Genomic DNA, 18,361 nt, shown 5'->3' with positions numbered 1-18,361 from the left:
AATTGTCGCAAAGTAGCTAAAAACAAGATTGTCATTTTGACTAGTCAGCAAACTTAGCTGTAATATTCCTGGGATATCTTCATAGGTGTAAATATTGCATTGTTCTTTTCTTTGATGATGTGACATTAGGATACAGAGTGCTGTTTACAATAATTCTTTTACCAGCTTTTATAATATAATTCAAAAGCAGATTAATGAGCAGATGTGTTGCAACGTGAATGACCATAACAGAGAGGGATGAAGAACAGTTCAAAGCTCTGATGTTAATAAGATGGCACCACATCGTTATTTGCATGAACAATTTTATCTGCATTTGAACATTAGAACTGGAGTATGATTGCAGTATTGTGTATATGATGGCTTATGAGCATTTGTGACTCTGTATATTGTACGGCCCCATCCTTTCCTTACTAGTGACCGTTTGAGAGAATGCTGTATGACTAAGCGGTGCTTCCTGGTTTCGCTCTCTACCCAGGGAAATAAAATCTATCAGCACTGATGAGTTCCTGCTCCATCGAATATGTCTGTGCCAAGCTGTTTATTGTAAGCTCTAATAGTGCTATTGTGCCATTCTCTAGTCCACGTGATGCAAAGAGCAATTCACATTTGAGCAATGGGTGACCCTAGGTTGTGTATATTGATGAGTGGGATTTGTTTCTTAATAGAATTGTGTCTAATTAATTAGCTTTTAATTGGTTGAACCCTGAACATGCAAATGCAGCACAATGCAGAACAATCATTACTTTAAACTGCATAAAGAACTGCATATTGAGGTCCACTTAATGAAATGTGGAGTTTTTATTTTTATTTTTTCGTTTATTCTTTTAGCAATAATTTTTTGTTTTGTGATGCAAAGTTCAATTTCCCCATACTTGCATGAACAATTCATAACACCAATGAGGATAAGGCAGATATCAAGCCTTAGTTTAACAAAGACAATGTAGAAACATTTTAAGTGCCTACCTCTCAACTGCCATTAATTATCTCATTTATTTTTCATCATTGCTTTGGTCCAGAGATTAACTTATTTTCTCTCCGTCATTTCATAATGTGTTAAGGAATGCTCTGGAATAATTTTCATTCCGCTGCCCTTCTTGCCTCATTTCCTTCAAATCACTGAACTCTTTGAAGGCTGCCTGCCCCTTGCTCATCCACCTGGCTCACAGCGGTTTACAATAGCTTTCAATGGACACCGGCATCTCTCAATCAGAACTTTACTGCCAATAGTCACCATATCTGCAAACTAGACTGCCGAGACAATTACAGAGGCTATGGATATTAACTGTGTCATCCCAATATGGGATGTTGCCCTGCTACAGTATGTATACTATGCATAACATGAGATACTTTTCATAACTATGCATAACATGTGATAATTTGAGAAATAAAATGATAATCAAGAAAACTTTTCTGTGTGACCACTGCTGGCAGAGGCTGAAACAATCATCACCAACGATTTTGACAATGAACATGCAAAAACCCATTGTAAATCTAACTTTTGCCCCAAGTTGCTGGTTTGACAAGATAGAGTGCACTCGTCAAAGTGGAGTACAGCAGATTCACACTTATCATCTCTGCATATCAATTAACAGGTGGTTTGGTTTCTGCACTTTGTTTTACATAACTGAATTAGCAGGGAGTTATGTCTAGTTGTGTCTGTATCTAAATAAATACTTAAATGACAGCTGAATCCTGGCAGGAAGAATGCCTGCTTCAGAAGTCTCTCAGAGTTAATGGCCTACTTAGCACATGAGAGTCCCTATTTTTGTTGAAGGCATAGCTATATATTTTTTTCTGCTTATCTAATGACTTTGCCCTCCATGTTGTGAGCCTTCTTTACACACTTTTTGATAGCAATAAGCTCTGCCACGTACATTAAAAAAAGCTAAATTACATTCCTAGTAAAAGCAAACTTGATATTTGGAAGCGGATACGGTAATCCAGTTCCATGGTAGCGTACACTGACCAGACCACCTGAGCACTTACAAGCCATTGTTTGCCAGTGGGCGAACCAATCTCTTAGACAGCTCTTTCCTTGTAAAAGTTCCCCTTTATGGTTTCACTACTTCACTTCAGTAACTTTATTACAGTATAGCTGAGAGATTTCTATTTCATATTGACCTAAGATTGCTTCAGTTGTCTCATTTCACCTTTTGTCTGGCCTGTGTTGGAGAAGTGACCTTCTTTGAGACCAGCAGTCGATACTCACCACAGAATGCTTCAGAATGCCTCAGCAAGAAGTTGGTAGTGGTTACGGGCAAAGTTCCTTTTCTGGTCTGTTCAGTCAGATATTTTCAATTAGTGTTCAATTGAAACTTTTAATTACTGTAATGTATAGAAAACAATAAACAGAACAACAGATAACCTTGGCTTTCATTGTGTAAGCAAAAGTAATTTCACTTTTGAACTTCACAAGCACATTTGCATCAATTTCTGTGTAACAGTGGGATCTTAAGTTTCATTGATGTACTGATTTTTTGGGGTCTATTGAAAATGGGAGTAAAACAGCCATTTTGACAAATCAAATGAAAGTGGAATGATTTTGGTAAATGCTCTCCTTAGTAGGTCAATTCAAACTCGACTGGCCTTTTCTTCAGTTAGAGTCAGGGGACTTACTTAGGATGTCAGGTAAGTGCTGCCATGGCAGAGGAAAGATGAGTTAGCAGTATTGTGTTACAGCAGCATCTGTATGGGGATATGTGGAGCAGAGAAAAGTGAAGGGAGCTAGTGATCGCTGTACTTTAGCCTTGAAGTGTATTTGTATTTGCAGAGGACTTAGCAGAGAAATAACACACTCCTCACCAGAGTGAGGAGGTGTGCTTAAATTCAACACTGACCCCCGAAATGTCTGTCACAGAAAAAGAACCTTCCATGCTCAAATGATGCTTGTTTTATCAAAGTGTACATTTTGCCTTGTATGGATTGTTGTTTACAGTCGGTACAGAGCACAGATGTGTTTATTGTGTTGTTGCTTTAGAAGTCAGTGTACAGAAACTGACAGTTCTTCATTGGCTACAGATTACAGTTTGGGAGATTTGGAGCAGAGCAGCAGCGTTGCTGCGAAAGGTTGAAGCGATGGCTCTTGTTGCAAAGCCAGCCCCTTGTCAACAAAAATTCATACACTCTTTCATACTGGTTTCGTGTCCCAAGATCGCATTGTGAAGAATAAGATTTTCATTACCAGGGACTTCCTCTCTCTCTTAACCAGTTTAAGATGGCTGTAAAGCCTAATGGTTGGAAGTGTGAAGTAATCACAGTTGTGAATCGGACCAATGAACAAGGTAATCTGTTAATTTCCAATGGGGCTTGGCCTATTGGTTTGTAAATCAGATGACTGCCTCCCAGTGCCATTAAACTGCTGCCTCACAGTAAAAATCAGATAAGTGGTAAATGTGTTAAAAACCCAGAAAAACTCACCAAAATGTTCTCTTTCCACTTTGCATTTTTTTGTACCAGTTCGTGGCTCTTTGATTGGAGCCTTCCTAGGGGGAACAGGACTTTGGGGAATGGGTATGGGAATGGGTATGTTGGTGAGAGAGTAGGTTTTGGTCAATGAGCCTTCATGTAGCAAGGTCACAATCCTCCTCTCTTCTCTTTTGAAGTGTGTAAGTGATCCCTTGAGAGGCAGAGTAGCCATCCTCCAACAGAGTTCGCAGAGGCTTGCACAACCACTGCCTCTGTTCTACTGTACATGTGCGCTATGGTTAAACAAGTTTCACCAAGTACTTGAGTTCAATAACTGTGTTCTTTTAACTAACAAGCCATTTGAGTATTCATCAGTATTATGCAGTACAGAACTCTATGAAGCCAGTCTGCTGTAATTGTCTTTATTCAGTGTAACTCGTGTGTGGAGGGCTGTTAGTTTAGCATGTGTGTGGATTTAGCTCTACTTAGGGTAGTAATGGAAGATGTTGCCTTGGGGGCCTCTTGGCCTCAAGAGTCATGGTTTAATGAGCATCACTGAGACAGAGCGATGACAGCTCAGAAAAACTCTCAACCTCATGATTCACTGTATTACAGGAGAAAATGAGAAATACAAGACACTTGTTCCCCCCACCTAGCCAACAGAGTTTATCATCAGCTTAGCCAAAACGCCATGGGACTTGAGCGTATTCAGGGTGTGTAACTGTACAAAGAATGCATTACCTTACAAAATTGAGCATTTTAAGATGGGCTTATAGCCAGTGAGAAGAATCAAATCAATATAAAGTTCTCCATCTTTTCACAATTCACAGTCATCTCTTGCACAGTTTGCATATTCAGCCATATTGAGCTGTGTAGCCTCACAGACTATCTGCAGCCTGTATGCTACAGTGAGTTTGTTTACAAATGACAGATCAATATGTTATTATTATTATACTGTGCAGTTCAGATGTCAGCCCAGATAAGTTTCTCTTGAGAATCCCAGGAATGGAAACTGGTCAACGAAAATATCCAGATGAGTTATAACACCGCTAGGGATGCAACTGTATCAAAAACTCATTGTAAAATCAAAAGAATAAACTAAAGAAGATCAGACATAACATACAAATGTAAATTATCTTGTTTATATTGCTCCGTTACCATTAGAGCATTCTATACTATTTCTCTAAAGACAGTTGGTTAACAGTTATTTCAAATCCAAAGTAGGTATTTGCACAGTTAAACTATTTATAAAATGACTTGAGTTTGAACATTTGAGTCAAGTGTGAACATTTACATCTTCTCATTACATTACAGATGAATTATTCAAATCATCAACTGCTCTGTGGGTTTGAGTCTATGCCAGCAGACTGTTAGAGTTTTATTCTGATATGAGCTCTTACTTCTGCTGCTGGTAAAATATTGTGTCGGTCTGTTTGATTTGGCTATGATTTTTTCCAAAACTGTTAGATTTTTTTGTTTATTTTAACATTATCATTAAGTTAAGTTTAATAAGATTAATAATGAGAGGTATTGTGTACACAGGATTAATTTATGTTCTTCAAAACTGAAGCATATGTGCCATTCAAGAAATGTATGTGAGAGTGGCAATTAAACAGTCTAGTGCAACATAATGAGTGAAGAAATTAAATATCAGAATGAGAGCCAGAGTCACCTCATTTGCCAAGTACACTAGCTATCACTATGTGCATTCAATATGGTTGCAGCTATTGTCAGTGCTGAGCTGTACATTGCTACAGAGTAACAGGAGATAATTGTACTGAATAGGATGAAATTTGTGGAACAAGTTCATGCAATGTTCTCATTTAAAAAATTGCAAAAATGATCAGGAGAATTTCTAATGGAAAATATTTCTGACATGCACTATTTGTCAGTCATTAAATGAAAAAAAATATCATAATAGATATGTTGTTCTCTCAGTAGTTTGCTAAAGCATATTGAATAGATTGAGAATAATATCTCATTGTACAATGAAAAAACTAAATTTACATACTCTGAAAGCAACCAAAATATCAAATCACATATCACAAATTAAGCAAAATGCTGTAGCATTTTCCAGAGGAATTTTGTGAGACATGTAATATCTTTGATGAACCAAAACAGCTATGATAAAGGGTCAGCGATATAATAATGTTCCTTAATGATCTTTGAACTTTGGTCACAAATTGCTTACACAGGGAGTTTGACGACATCATGATATAATTTCCATTCACCACCATAGCTGTAACCTTTATTACCAAACATTGATCAATTCACTGCAAAACTTTCCTATCAACCTGAAAGCTTAAAATTATGTTTCAGCATCGAACTTGAGTGCATCTTTGACAACAGCCAAAACAACAACCTATTCTGCTTTCAAGTGCTGTCGGAAATATCAGCACAAGTCGAGCGGACATGACTGACCCAACAAAGTGGTAAATTCAACTGGGAAAGTCAGGATTTTCTATGATACCCCAGTTGCCGAAAGGCAATGCTTAGAGGTTGGAGAGCATGGAAACAAGTAAAAGTGAATATATGTAAATATATAAATAAATACATGTTTAATTCCTAAAATCAAACAACAGCCACCAAAAGAAAAGCATGCTAACACGTAACCGTTGTTAATAAATGGTGAATTAATCATTACTTAATATGTATTACTTATTATTTAATACTTAAGTAACAACTAATTGATGATTAGTTCATTTCAAATATACTCATTAACAGTAAATATAGTATTAATAATAAATGTATAGTGTACATGATTTAATCATTAATTAATGACATGTTAATAAGTCAGTCTTTTATGTTGTATCATAACTGTTGGAAAATTAAATTGATGGCCTTTGATAGTTAACAATTTGTTCGTCATTCACTGCTAAGTTAAGTGTCTTACTAACTGTGTATAACTGTATAAATCAAAGAGGCTAGCATTGGCTAACTTGCTATTACAATATTAGCTGACTATTATACTGATTTTTGGTAGTTTTGTAAAGAAAACATAAAGCTAATGGCAAATGTGTTACCTCCTCAGCATATAACATCAAGTAGGCTACATCATTATTAGAATAAATAGGAACAGAGGAATAAAGAGCATTTCACACAGAATATTTCAGACGTTATCTCTCTATTCAGTTTGTCATAACTGATTTGTTAACATGTCATCAATTAATGACTAAATAATATACTCTATATCATTTACTATTAATTAGTAAATGAGCAGCAGTTTTCTGTTAGTTAACCACTTTATGATAATCAACTTTATGATTATCAATTGACTGACTTTATGATTAACAATTTTTTATAATTAACGATGAATTCACTGTTTATTATTAGTGGTTATTATAAAGAGGTTATTATAAAACTGCTTTTCTTACTGTTATTTCCAACCAAAGGCACTTGAGTGTACAACAGTTTGTATTTACGACTTCAGAAGTAAGAGCTTATGAGGAGCACTTGAAGGCATCAGACGCTGCTAGCTGTGTCATTTGAGAGAAGCACTTCAAATGAAAAGAATAGCAAATGTTGGCAAGGGGTGACGGATGCTGTAATATTTCACCTACAAATGATGATTTCTATCAAAACAGTTGAAGGTGAAGGTTTCAATAGATTGCTCATAAACGCTGTGCCACAAAATAAAGATCTGAAACCTCAGTTCCACAACTGAGTGCTGTGAGAATGCTCAACTCAATTTTTAAACGTAATTTTTTTTTTCTCTTACTTACTTTATATACCGAAGTATAGTACAGTTACCATTTGGATTTGGATACTTTTCAATAACTTACAATCTAGCCTTAGAAAACCAAAATGGAAAGTATTGTGATGCATATAATATCATTTTAATATCTGAAAATTCTGTGATATGTTTTTTTTATCCGCATTTAAACCCTTATTTATGATTAAACCAAATTATATTGTCCATATGTCACTAATAGTATAAATGTGAACTGTCCCTCTTACCTGTTAACCCAAACAAAATACAGTATATATTTAGGTGACTATTACACAAAAATAAAGCACTTAAACACTAGAAAGGCCAAATTTTACAGTTGAAATATCACACCTACACCTGGTTTTGCTAGGACACATGCCAGCTAATAGATTACCCTAAAGAGAGCTAAATAAAGTCCATACACATGCAAAGTGACAAAAAATATTTAAGACCTGATAAAGCCTCTATAGCAGCATCATGGCAGTGGTGCATGCTCATTACTATGGGGCAGATGGCTCGTATAAAATTAAATTAAATTAAAAAAAAAAATTTCCATATCACAATATTTTCTCCATATTTTACCAGGATATCCATTTTTATCACAGTATTATGTCAGCCAATAAAATAAGCTTGGACAAAACAAGATGGCTGACATCACACAGAAACAAGGTTAGCAGAATTGACACTGTTACGATATTAGTCCAAACATGCCCAGATATACCAGGGCTCCGGCTGAGTTGCTTACTACTCCAACAAAAAGCAACCATATAAAACTGGTACAGGCTACTATACCTCCAGGTAGACTCTGTATGGCTTTAGCTGTGTGGAAATTGGATAAATACATTTCCAGCTGTACTGAATACCCATGCATTCAGAGGCAGCACCTGTTGACTCTGGACATCAATGGAAAGCGCTCTGCATTTGATTGTTGTATTTGCATCCTTTTGTTAAACATTTGTCGTGCAAAGCTTGCATACAACTTGGTCCAAATCAGCTGGCTTTCCGATTTCATCCAACTTGAAGGCGAAGAACTGCCAAACAGCTGCAGTAACCGTCTTTTTAATCTCCCTCTCCTTCCCCTCCGAGTGGCTGATTCAAAGTTATTTGACAGTTGCCTGAGGGGATAACGCTGTCATTAGCACTTCAGCCGCAACATCTAGTGGCGCTGTTATATACAGGACTTAATAATTAGCAGGCATAATATTGTATTTAAATGGAAAACAGACATCACAGTATTTGATATGATGCCTTGAACATTTTCAAATCCCCCTCTTTATATGTTGGGACACCACCTAACCCCAGTCCAAGCAAGGACATTGTTGTCCCGAATTGAAAAACCCTCTTGATCAAGTAACTGTCATTTTCATCTACTAATAGCCAAGTCAGTGTCTTCTTATAAATCACTTCTCAAGACACTTTTATAGACTTGCTTTTAAGTAATTGTTTTTCATGTTTTTAATCTTCTTTTTGTATGACTGTTTGTGTTTTGTGCCTCATTTCTCTTGCTGTCTGTCAAGCAGTTTGTGACCTCTGTATAAAAGTGCTATATAGCTATATTAATAGATAGATATATTAATTTAATTATTAATATTTTCACAGTTAATTTAAATAATTTGTGTGTGTGTGTGTGTCTGTTACATTTTGGAAAATTATCTTTCCAGTGATTGGTGACCAATGGAAATATATATCTATCTCTCATTAAATGAGTGTATGAAAATAGTTTTTGCGGAGCTCATGATGTACACATATATTTTGGTACTGTTTATGTAGCCTAGAAATTTGATGCATCCTCCATACTATTCTGACCACTTCTCATGAGAACACTGTGGTTGGTGATTTATAATTAGCCCAGTTTATTGTATATTGCAACTTGGATATTAGCTCAGTAATTAGCACATTCATTTGTAATGATGAATGCCCACAGAGAAGGTGAAACAGTTCTTGATTTCTGTTTTTGTCTCTTGGAAAAAAGAAACTGCACCTGTCATACGTATAATTTGCTATAGCATAATTGAAGCTATTTTTTTTATTAATGTCACACAATATTGGTGCATTATTTTTCTTCATCTCTTTTCAAATTAGCCATAACATTATACAGTGCATGTTGTTTCTAGGTTCAAAAAAAAAAAATTCCCCAATACATTGCAATTACATTTTTCTGATTCAGAATCAATCCTGCAAATCCAGATATCAATATTGTCCTTGTAACCCCAGTTGTCTTATAGAAGGGCAGGTTGTTTTTTTTCCCCTTTTAAAAAGAACTCTGCTCCTACTGGTCACTTGAGCGGTCAGAAGTACTGAGGCCCCATTTGACCAAACTACATCTGTTCAGTACTAATGCAACATTAAGAAAATCTCAAGGCAGATGTTCGGACACATTCTAAAACAAAATGGAGTGACATGAACTCAACAATAGGAACATTGTCTGTAAGTTTGATATTAAAATACTGTAGCAACACAATGAGTTTACATGCGCACCTGACTAGACACAACTTGTAAATCCGATAGAACTGAGCCTGGTTACTAGTGTGTGTAAATACTGTATATCATTTCAACTGAAGAGGAATAAAGAGGAATTTAAATATTAAAATAATATTTAGCCTCAGTTTGTTCCCAAATCCATATTAGTAATGCGCATAATCATGTATCACAATACTAAAAAGACACACTGTATAGTTTGTATCAATTTACTGTAAATTTCATTCACAAACAGGTATACTATATATAATATACTGTCAATACGGTCTGTAAAGTATGGAATCGTGTCAAATTGCATCATATTGTATCATGTCCCAAAGTATCAACATTGCATTCAATTCACAACCCTAATGCATAATGGTTTGAATTGCTAATTCAAGAAAATAAAAAACTTGAATTCATTCTAACAACGAACAAGGACACAGTGTCATACATGCAAAGCACCCTACACATTTCAGTAGTATTGAAGACCAAACTGTGATTCTCAGCATCCTGTGTGCCATGCCTCCTAAAGGCCACTAGGGACAGGTCGGCTAACCGTGAGTGAGTGAATGAGTCAATGAAGATGTGAGTGAGTTGCTTTCTGGATCCATAAGGTGCTTCGCATCTAAAAAGAACATAGCAACGTGCCAACTGACTCAACTGAATAGCAACATTACTTGCCGACAGCAGTGTGCTAAATAGTCCCTTATGTTCTCCATTGCACATAATTTGATCTGAAACAATTGTCTGTGTGGGCTGCCACTGTGCAAGTTGTTTGAATTATAAGTATATTTTCAGTTTTATAGAGTGGTGTTTTGTGGATATAGTTAAGCAGATACACAAGCACATGGCTGGGCAAATGCCAACGCTAAACTCTTGGCTTTTTCCCTCTTTTCCATCTGGAATATTCTGCTATAGGTAAAAGTGTTTTCAAAGAAAGCAGGAAGAACACTGCATCGTGGGAGGAGGGAGCTGCTTTTAAACAAATAATCTATGTTTACCAGATTGAAATGATTATAGCTCTGTCACAGCAGACTGTCTACCACACTGTCTTGCCTGGGAATACAATTGTGAATATGATTGTGATTACAAAGAGAGGTCTTGTCACAGGAAATTGACTGCTTGACTGACAGGCGAACAGTAAAGATAAGTGCTTGCTGTACAGTCATCCTCCACCTTTTACGTTTGGATTCGTATGGGATCGACTGGGATCGGTGGACTTTCACTCTGTGGAGACGTGTGGTAAATCTGCTGCTATGGGTGGTCAGGCTGTGAAATGTATGGGCAGTAGCCCTGGAAAAGACAGTGACTGAGGAAGGCATATCTTTACTAAATGAGGGGTTAAATGGCGCCCTGCCGTGTAAAGATTGGAATTACTGCCACATGGAGCTCTAAATTGAGTTTAAACAGTCTTAACTTGATATGTGAAATGAATGAGGTTCTGTAGCCATGCCGATTACCATTACACATTGTATTAGAATGTTTAGCCCCACCCCTACTTAGAATATCTCCAGTGAATTTGAATTTGAATATGAATATGAGTTTGTTTTTATTTATAAATGTAATTACTGTCTGTCTGCAGTATTTGCACGCTTGTCAAATAGAGTGGCCTGTGTGTGCAGAATAAAAGCAAAAGCTCTCATAATTATGTTTACATCCGCAGATGAAAATCCCAGGGTTGTAATGATCAGTAATTATAAATATTTTTCAGCATGTCTACTGCCTCAGCTGGGGCTATTGTGTGCTGTGAAGTGCAGAGTTTGTGCAGCTTAATTATGACATTGTACATGACTAAATGTACCAGTCTGCTTCAGCTCTGCAAAATATTTCCAGTGCATAATCACGCTCAAGTCTGACTTTAAAGAGCTCATTACAGTTAGTTTTCTAAAGAGCGGCTTATTAAACACAGTTACCTAATAAGCATCTTTGGTGGTGCAAATTGGTGAAAATGGTAATGAGTCTGATTAGGCCACGTTTCAATTACGACAGCTACCACTTCCCTCCCCCTCTCCCTCAACCCTCCTGCCTTCCCCTCCCCCAAACCTAAAAGAGGAAGGAAAGTCCAGCTCTTTATGCTTGGGAATCCTCCTGGAAGGCATTTTGCTCTCTCGCTCGCTCTCTCTCTCTCTCTTTCTCTCTGCCTCCCTCTCTTTCTCTCTCGCTCTCACACACACAAACTCACATACACACACAAAACGGAAAAGAAAACCGCTCTGCCACCTCTGTGCTTCCTTTCAGCAGCACAGTAATGAATAGAGAATTGTGCAAGCGGCGGTCCAATTTACGCACTGGGAAATTGGATGGACAGAGTGGAGGCCCAGTCCTGTTTGCTTAAAAACGTCCTAGGCTACCAAGATTAATAGTTCCCAAAAAGGTCAGCATCTCTGTTTCATCGACGATGATCACTGAAGCAGAAATTAAACACCATAGCATCACTTGTCAAATGCATTTCGCCTCCGCCTGGTCTTTTTTTTTCTCTAATGAGTGTCAGATTGTGTATGAAATAAACAATATAGAACAGAAAATTCTGAATGAATTACAAAGCATCAGGTATTGGCTATTTTTTTTTTTTTAGAAGTGTGGATTTTTTTTTTTAGGATAAATATGTTTTCTCAAATTTAGCACAGAGGATCATTCAGGTCTGTGAGTTGACCAACACGGTAGTCTATCAGATCACACAAAAAATGGACAAATTAATGATTAAAAAAATGTTTTTCTCATATTAATATTAAATTTAGCAGAGAGGATCATTCAGATCTGTGAGTTAACCAACACAGCAGTCTAACAAACCACACAAAAGCTTTATTTGTGAGTGGCTGATCAGTGGAGTTTGAGCTTGAACCCCCCAGGCTATCTGAAAACATTCCACTAATGGAGCACTCCATAATTACACCATTTCAAAGAAAGACAAAGGAACCTGTGGATGTTGTATTTGAATTTCCATGCAGGTTGAATAATGGACAGTGTTTTACCATAATACAAAAGTACCAGATCATTATGTTAATGTACCAAGCGGGTGTGTATGTGTGTGTGTATTTGTGTCTATGTGTGGGTGTGTGTATGTGCATGTGTGTGCGCGTATATGTGTGTGCACACCATCTCCTGGGATGTCTTTATCTTTCATTCCATAACCTTTGTCTAAATCCAAGTATTTAACATCTCTATAACCCAGTGTCTCCCCTGATTCTCTTTCAAACTGCATGCTTTAGATTTATCTTACAAAGACAGAGCAGGTTGACACAGTGAATCATTCTACACTCATCCACAAACTATGTAATCACTGTTGGATTGGGTTATTGCTTTTTTGTCTTCATATAACATTGTAGAAAAATCCTAGCATGATGGAAGTATGTGGTATTTCCTTTATCTGTGCCTGTATAGGAAGGTTAATTTTTTTCAGGTTTTTTTTTTTTTTGCTGGTAGAATCAAAAATACTTTGCCCCTCATACACCAATAAATAAATCTATTTGTTTTTTGTTACCTTCTACATAGAGAGTGATAGATCTTTCTGATTGTCTTTTTTTTTTTTTTTTTAGCAGTGTGCTGTATTTAGATAATCCTCTTGTCTTGGATGGTTTCCATTTCATAAAACATCTGATGCTCAGAGATCTCAAGTACACTTTGCAAGGAGCACTTATTTGATTGTCCAAAGTGTTCATAAAAGATTAACAGTAATAGAAGAATCTCACTCCATAATCTCTATGCAATTTTGTTATTGACAAAAAGTGCCCAGTGTGCTAATGAACCCCATTACATGATTTTACAGAAGGTGTTATTCTGATAATAGTCTAGCACTGAGATGTCAATAAATGCTGCATTTCTGGAGCGAACAGTATGTCTGGATTTTCATTTTTTGGCAGACACCATAATGCAGGTTACTATTGCCCAAATAGTGTTTTGTATGTTTTAAAAGGAACATTTTTATAGGCAAGACTACAGTAAAAAGTTATATTGGACAGTTAGTAAAAGGGTATATTAATGTTGCTATAACAAGAGGTTAAAACATCAGGTATGTCTGTTCAGGCTGTGTTGGAGAAATAATTTACCACTTAAAATGTCTTACTTTTGCAGTGCAGCCACCTACACACATAACAAAACAGCTGACCTAGAACATAGTGGATGACTAATACTACAGTGAATGTAGATGCACAGAGGTCTAAATAAGTAGTCAGTGAGACTTACTTTTGGTATTCTCAGGGGTGTCAAGCTGTACATTTTTCTCAGTATGTACCCATTTTAAGCAAATAAGGGTTTGATCCATCTACAATAAATTTATTTTTTTGTTGTTTTTAATCATTCTTCCATGATGCTGCCATTTGTTTTCCTATTTTCTGTTATTTTCTTTATGGTGAACAGGCTTGCTGTTACAGCACAGTATGGCTACCATATTTCAGCCTGCCAGGGCTTTTTGCCTTGGGCTTTTTTCTTAATCATTAGCTTGGATGGCTGACAGCCGTGTGAGCCATAGCATGGATCTCTTTGACTAAAACCTTGTAAATTAACACAATTAGCGCAGCATCATCCTGCTAATTAGCTCCTGGTGTCTGGTGTGGCGGGTAGGCAAGCGGCTGGGAGGGAGTCAGGAGGGAATCCACATGCCTTACTCTTTCCAGACAAACACTGCATTTGTAATCTGCCTCTGGACAGTAGCTGTTTATTGCCTAAATCCTGCGATTGGGACTTAAGCTACTGGAGTATTAGGTGTAACGCTGCAATGTCTGGTCAGCGAAGGCACAGACCATTATAACAGGCAGGGGACATATTTTTTCTATATGCTTCTACTGTCATATCTCCCTGTGGCTGTCGGTCAGATTAGTGTTGATGTAAGACGTGTGAGGCTCTCACACTATCTGTGATTGTTTTACGCTATAATCTCTCTAATAGTCTATATTCTTTGGGGGTATACTTTTCTCTGATAATCCCATGCAGGGTAAAGGATGACAGCATATGTAAAAACTTTTATTTGCAGATTGAGTTGAGGATTTAACTTGCTCGTAATGTCGTTTGAACCCTTTAGGGCATATACAGAGGCTAGGAGAGGCTGGGGGAAAAAAACACAAGTGAAGCATGTTTTTTCCTCCCTCAGTCTGTGGACTAGGAAGCAGTAGGCAGACACGGTGTGGTTGTAATTCATGCTGGGCTGAGGGGTTTGTGTGATGAAAGCAACAGAGCGCTGCCAAGGAGATTGCTTTGCTGCACTCCTCCAAGCAGATTTGAAACTGTCTCAGAATGCCTCAGATGAGAGTTGGATTATAGACTGACCCGCGATGTCTGTGTCATTCTGCTCTGTGTAGGGTGGATTATACTGTGCTAACCAGGTTTTGGGTCCCACATCCTCATACTGACCATGATGTGTGTTCTGTTAGTGGTGTCTGTCATACAGGAGGTATTTGGATGTCATGCTAGGTGCATTTGAAACATTTTCTGGAGGATGTAGTTTTGAAAACAAGTGAGAATTTTTACCTCATTATTTCAGAGTTGCTGTTTGTTTTTTCTTCTTTGTAATTTCCCTTATTTTTTTTCCTCCACCCAATTTAGTTAGGGAAAATAATAATAAGTCATACATTATGTTAGACCTTTGCTGAAAATATGATTGGCAAACAATTAGCCAGTGATTTGATGCTTACTTTGACACATTTCTCTCTTTTGTGGAATGTCTAGGCCTAAAGATGCAGTGGACCCCAGAGCACACACAATGGGCCGAACAGCACTTTGACATCTCATCCACCACCCGCTCGCCAGCACACAAAGTAGAGGCCTACCGAGGGCACTTACAGCGCACGTACCAGTATGCTTGGGCAAATGATGACATCTCTGCACTGACTGCCTCCAATCTGCTTAAGAAATATGCAGAGAAGTACTCTGGGATCCTCGAGGGCCCAAATGAAAGAGCCCTGCTGTGTTCGTACTCTGATAGCACCGCTGGACTCATGAATGGGCGAAAGTCAGAGAATGAGTCCTGGCAGGAGGGGATTTACCCAATGAACTGTGCTCCAGATGTTATATCTGTGAGCAAAGCTGGAATGACAGCTGCCCTCCCCCCTACAGATGTGTCAGCTAGCATAGGCAGTTCCCCGGGGGTGGCCAGCAGCCTGTCTGAGCCTAGCTATTCCAGCAGCAACTGTGGGAGCCACACGGCTACTAGTCTCCACTCGGGTCTCCCCTCTCAGGAATATACTGCCAGCTACAACGGCTCCTACCTGCATTCTAGTTACAGTGGGCAGACCACCCCAGCCCTCCCCTCTCCACACCCTTCTCCTCTGCACAGCGCTGGGCTCTTACAGCCACCACCCCCACCACCTCCCCCTACCTTAGTGCCCAGCTACAATGCTGGGTCTCCAAACCTTTCCAACTACAATTATCCTCCAACAGGGTATCCTCCTCAGACTACTGTTGCCCCTGGCTATAGCCCTGGGGGAGCCCCCCCTCCCTCTGCTTATCTGCCGTCTGGTATTGCAGCTCCTACACCCCTCCCTCCCTCCACACTGCCTGGCTATACCTACCAGTCTCATAATCATACACCAATTGCACCAACACCTTTGAATGGCAGCACGGCCAACTCATTAAAAAGAAAAGCTTTCTACATGACTGGGCATGGAGATATGGACTCTAGTTATGGTAATTTCAACTACAACCAACAGCGCTCTTCACAGAGCCCAATGTACAGAATACCAGACAGCAGTGTCTCAGACTCAAACAGGGGGAATGGCTTTGACAGAAGTGCTGATGCATCATCTTTAGCATTTAAGCCAACAAAGCAACCAATATCTTCTGATCAGCAAAGAAAATTTAACATTCACTCTGGCAGAGCGCTAACTCCTCCATCCTATGGATCAACCAAAAGCTCTGTAGGTGATCTTAGAACGGGTGAGTCCTACGGTAAGTTTGGATCCCCCATCATGAGCGAACAAAGTGAAGAGCACAGACAGCACCTATCCCACTCCATAACAGGGCCTGACATTGGCACGGCTGCCTCGTCCATCCACGCTGCAGAGGAACAACTGAAGAACAGCGATGCCAACCTGGTGGAGATGGTCACCACAGAAATCCTTCAGCAGGGCCCTCCAGTGGACTGGAGTGACATTGCAGGTCTGGATATGGCCAAAGCAGCCATTAAAGAGGAGATACTGTGGCCCATTTTAAGGCCAGATATGTTTAGCGGACTTGCCACATTACCTCGGAGCCTCCTTTTATTTGGACCTCAGGGAACGGGTCGAACTCTGCTGGGCCGCTGCATGGCCAGCCAACTGGGGGCGGCCTTCTTGCGGCTCAACAGCTCAGCTCTGGTGACCAAGTGGCTGGGAGAAGGGGACAAGATCATCCAGGCTTCTTTCCTGGTGGCCCGGTGTCGCCAGCCGGCGGTGGTGTTCATCAGTGAGGTGGACTTGCTGCTGTCAGCCCAGCTCAGCGAGGAGAGCCCAGTGAACCGCCTCAAGAGTGAGCTCCTCATGCAGCTCGACAGTGTTTTGACCTCTGCTGAGGACCATGTCCTAGTGGTCTGCTCCACCAATAAGCCTGAAGAGATCCCAGAGTCCCTAAGGAGGTACTTCACCAAGCGCCTCCTCATCCCCTTACCTGATGGGACAGCACGACACCAGATAATCAGCCAACTGCTCTCACAGCACAACTACTGTCTCAGTGACAAAGAGATGTCACTACTGGTCCAGAGGACGGAGGGCTTTTCAGGACTTGATGTGGCCCAGCTGTGTCAAGAGGCTGTGGTGGGTCCTCTCCATGGCATCCCGGGTACTGACCTGTCAACCATCCACCCCAGTCAGATGAGACCCGTCTCCTACCAAGACTTTGACAATGTGTTTTGCAAATTCCAGCCCAGCATATCACAAAAAGAACTTGACATGTATACTGAATGGAATAAAATGTTTGGTTGTAGTCAATGAAAGACAAACATTTAACACCATTTGTGCAAACCCTGTGATGGAATACGAATAAGTGTTTGCCCCTCAGTAAACAGGTATTGGGATAGAAAAATAATGTCAGACAGTGGTGACACGAACACCCTACATACAGCAAAGGGATTGTTCAGGGAAGGCCTCTCAGTAGAAGGCTTTAGACAACAGATGACAGTCTGGACATCACACATTGGGAAATATTAATTTGATGCTTTATATGGCCGAGTCCATGTACTTACTGAAATTCAAATCACTTGTAGAGGATGGACCCCCTGTTTGTGTATATATATATAACATTCTGCTGATCTTGACATTTAGTTGCTATCAAGTGCCTGAGGTGGTGCTCTTTTATTTTATTGTTATTATTTGTTTTGCCTCACAATCTACATTGGTGACATGTGCTAATATAAAAAAAAGCTTTAAAATGAGACAAAAAACTTGCTTTCTCCTTATACGATAAGAACAGTGTTCTACAGCTGTCTGTTTTGTGCTCTCTGTGAACAGGTGTGGTTTTGTTGAGCTAAACTCTAAATTTATTGACATCATTTCAGTTATGCTACATTACCTTACACATGTATGTGTAAAACATATATAATTACAATAACATTGACATAAATTTTTCTTTGCTAGAAAATTGTGATTTGTCTTCTGGCAAACTTTAAGTGAATTTGGTTGCTATACTAGCCTCTCCATTGTAGATGAAATTACAAAAAACAATAATATTTTGCAACATAACTTCAAATTAAACAATAAATTACTATGTAATTGCTGTTAAAATATTGTTACGATAGTAATCACAGTGTTTCACACAAATGTAAAATTTGTACCATTATTTCTTTTGATGTTCTCTCTTTTTGAAAACTCAGGAAAGTGATTG

At 38.8% G+C, this 18,361-nt stretch overlaps 1 protein-coding gene across 1 annotated transcript in view; it reads left to right on the top strand.

Annotated features, from left to right (window-relative positions):
- The window catches only part of fign (fidgetin), a 28,190-nt gene extending 10,718 nt beyond the window's left edge, over nt 1-17,472 (top strand). The window contains exon 2 of the mRNA XM_071523068.1: nt 15,236-17,472. Coding sequence (XP_071379169.1) covers nt 15,244-17,472 — 2,229 coding nt within the window. The 5' untranslated portion in view covers nt 15,236-15,243. The remainder of the gene's footprint in view (nt 1-15,235) is intronic.
- The last annotated feature ends 889 nt before the right edge of the window (nt 17,473-18,361 follow it).

This window comes from Centroberyx affinis, unplaced genomic scaffold, assembly GCF_046629955.1.
Source record: "Centroberyx affinis isolate AG114_WGS23_722 - 3 ecotype Tasmania unplaced genomic scaffold, CSIRO-AGI_Caff_v1 ptg001058l_1, whole genome shotgun sequence".
NCBI lineage: Eukaryota > Metazoa > Chordata > Actinopteri > Beryciformes > Berycidae > Centroberyx > Centroberyx affinis.
This window is presented reverse-complemented; position numbering and strand designations above follow the sequence as displayed.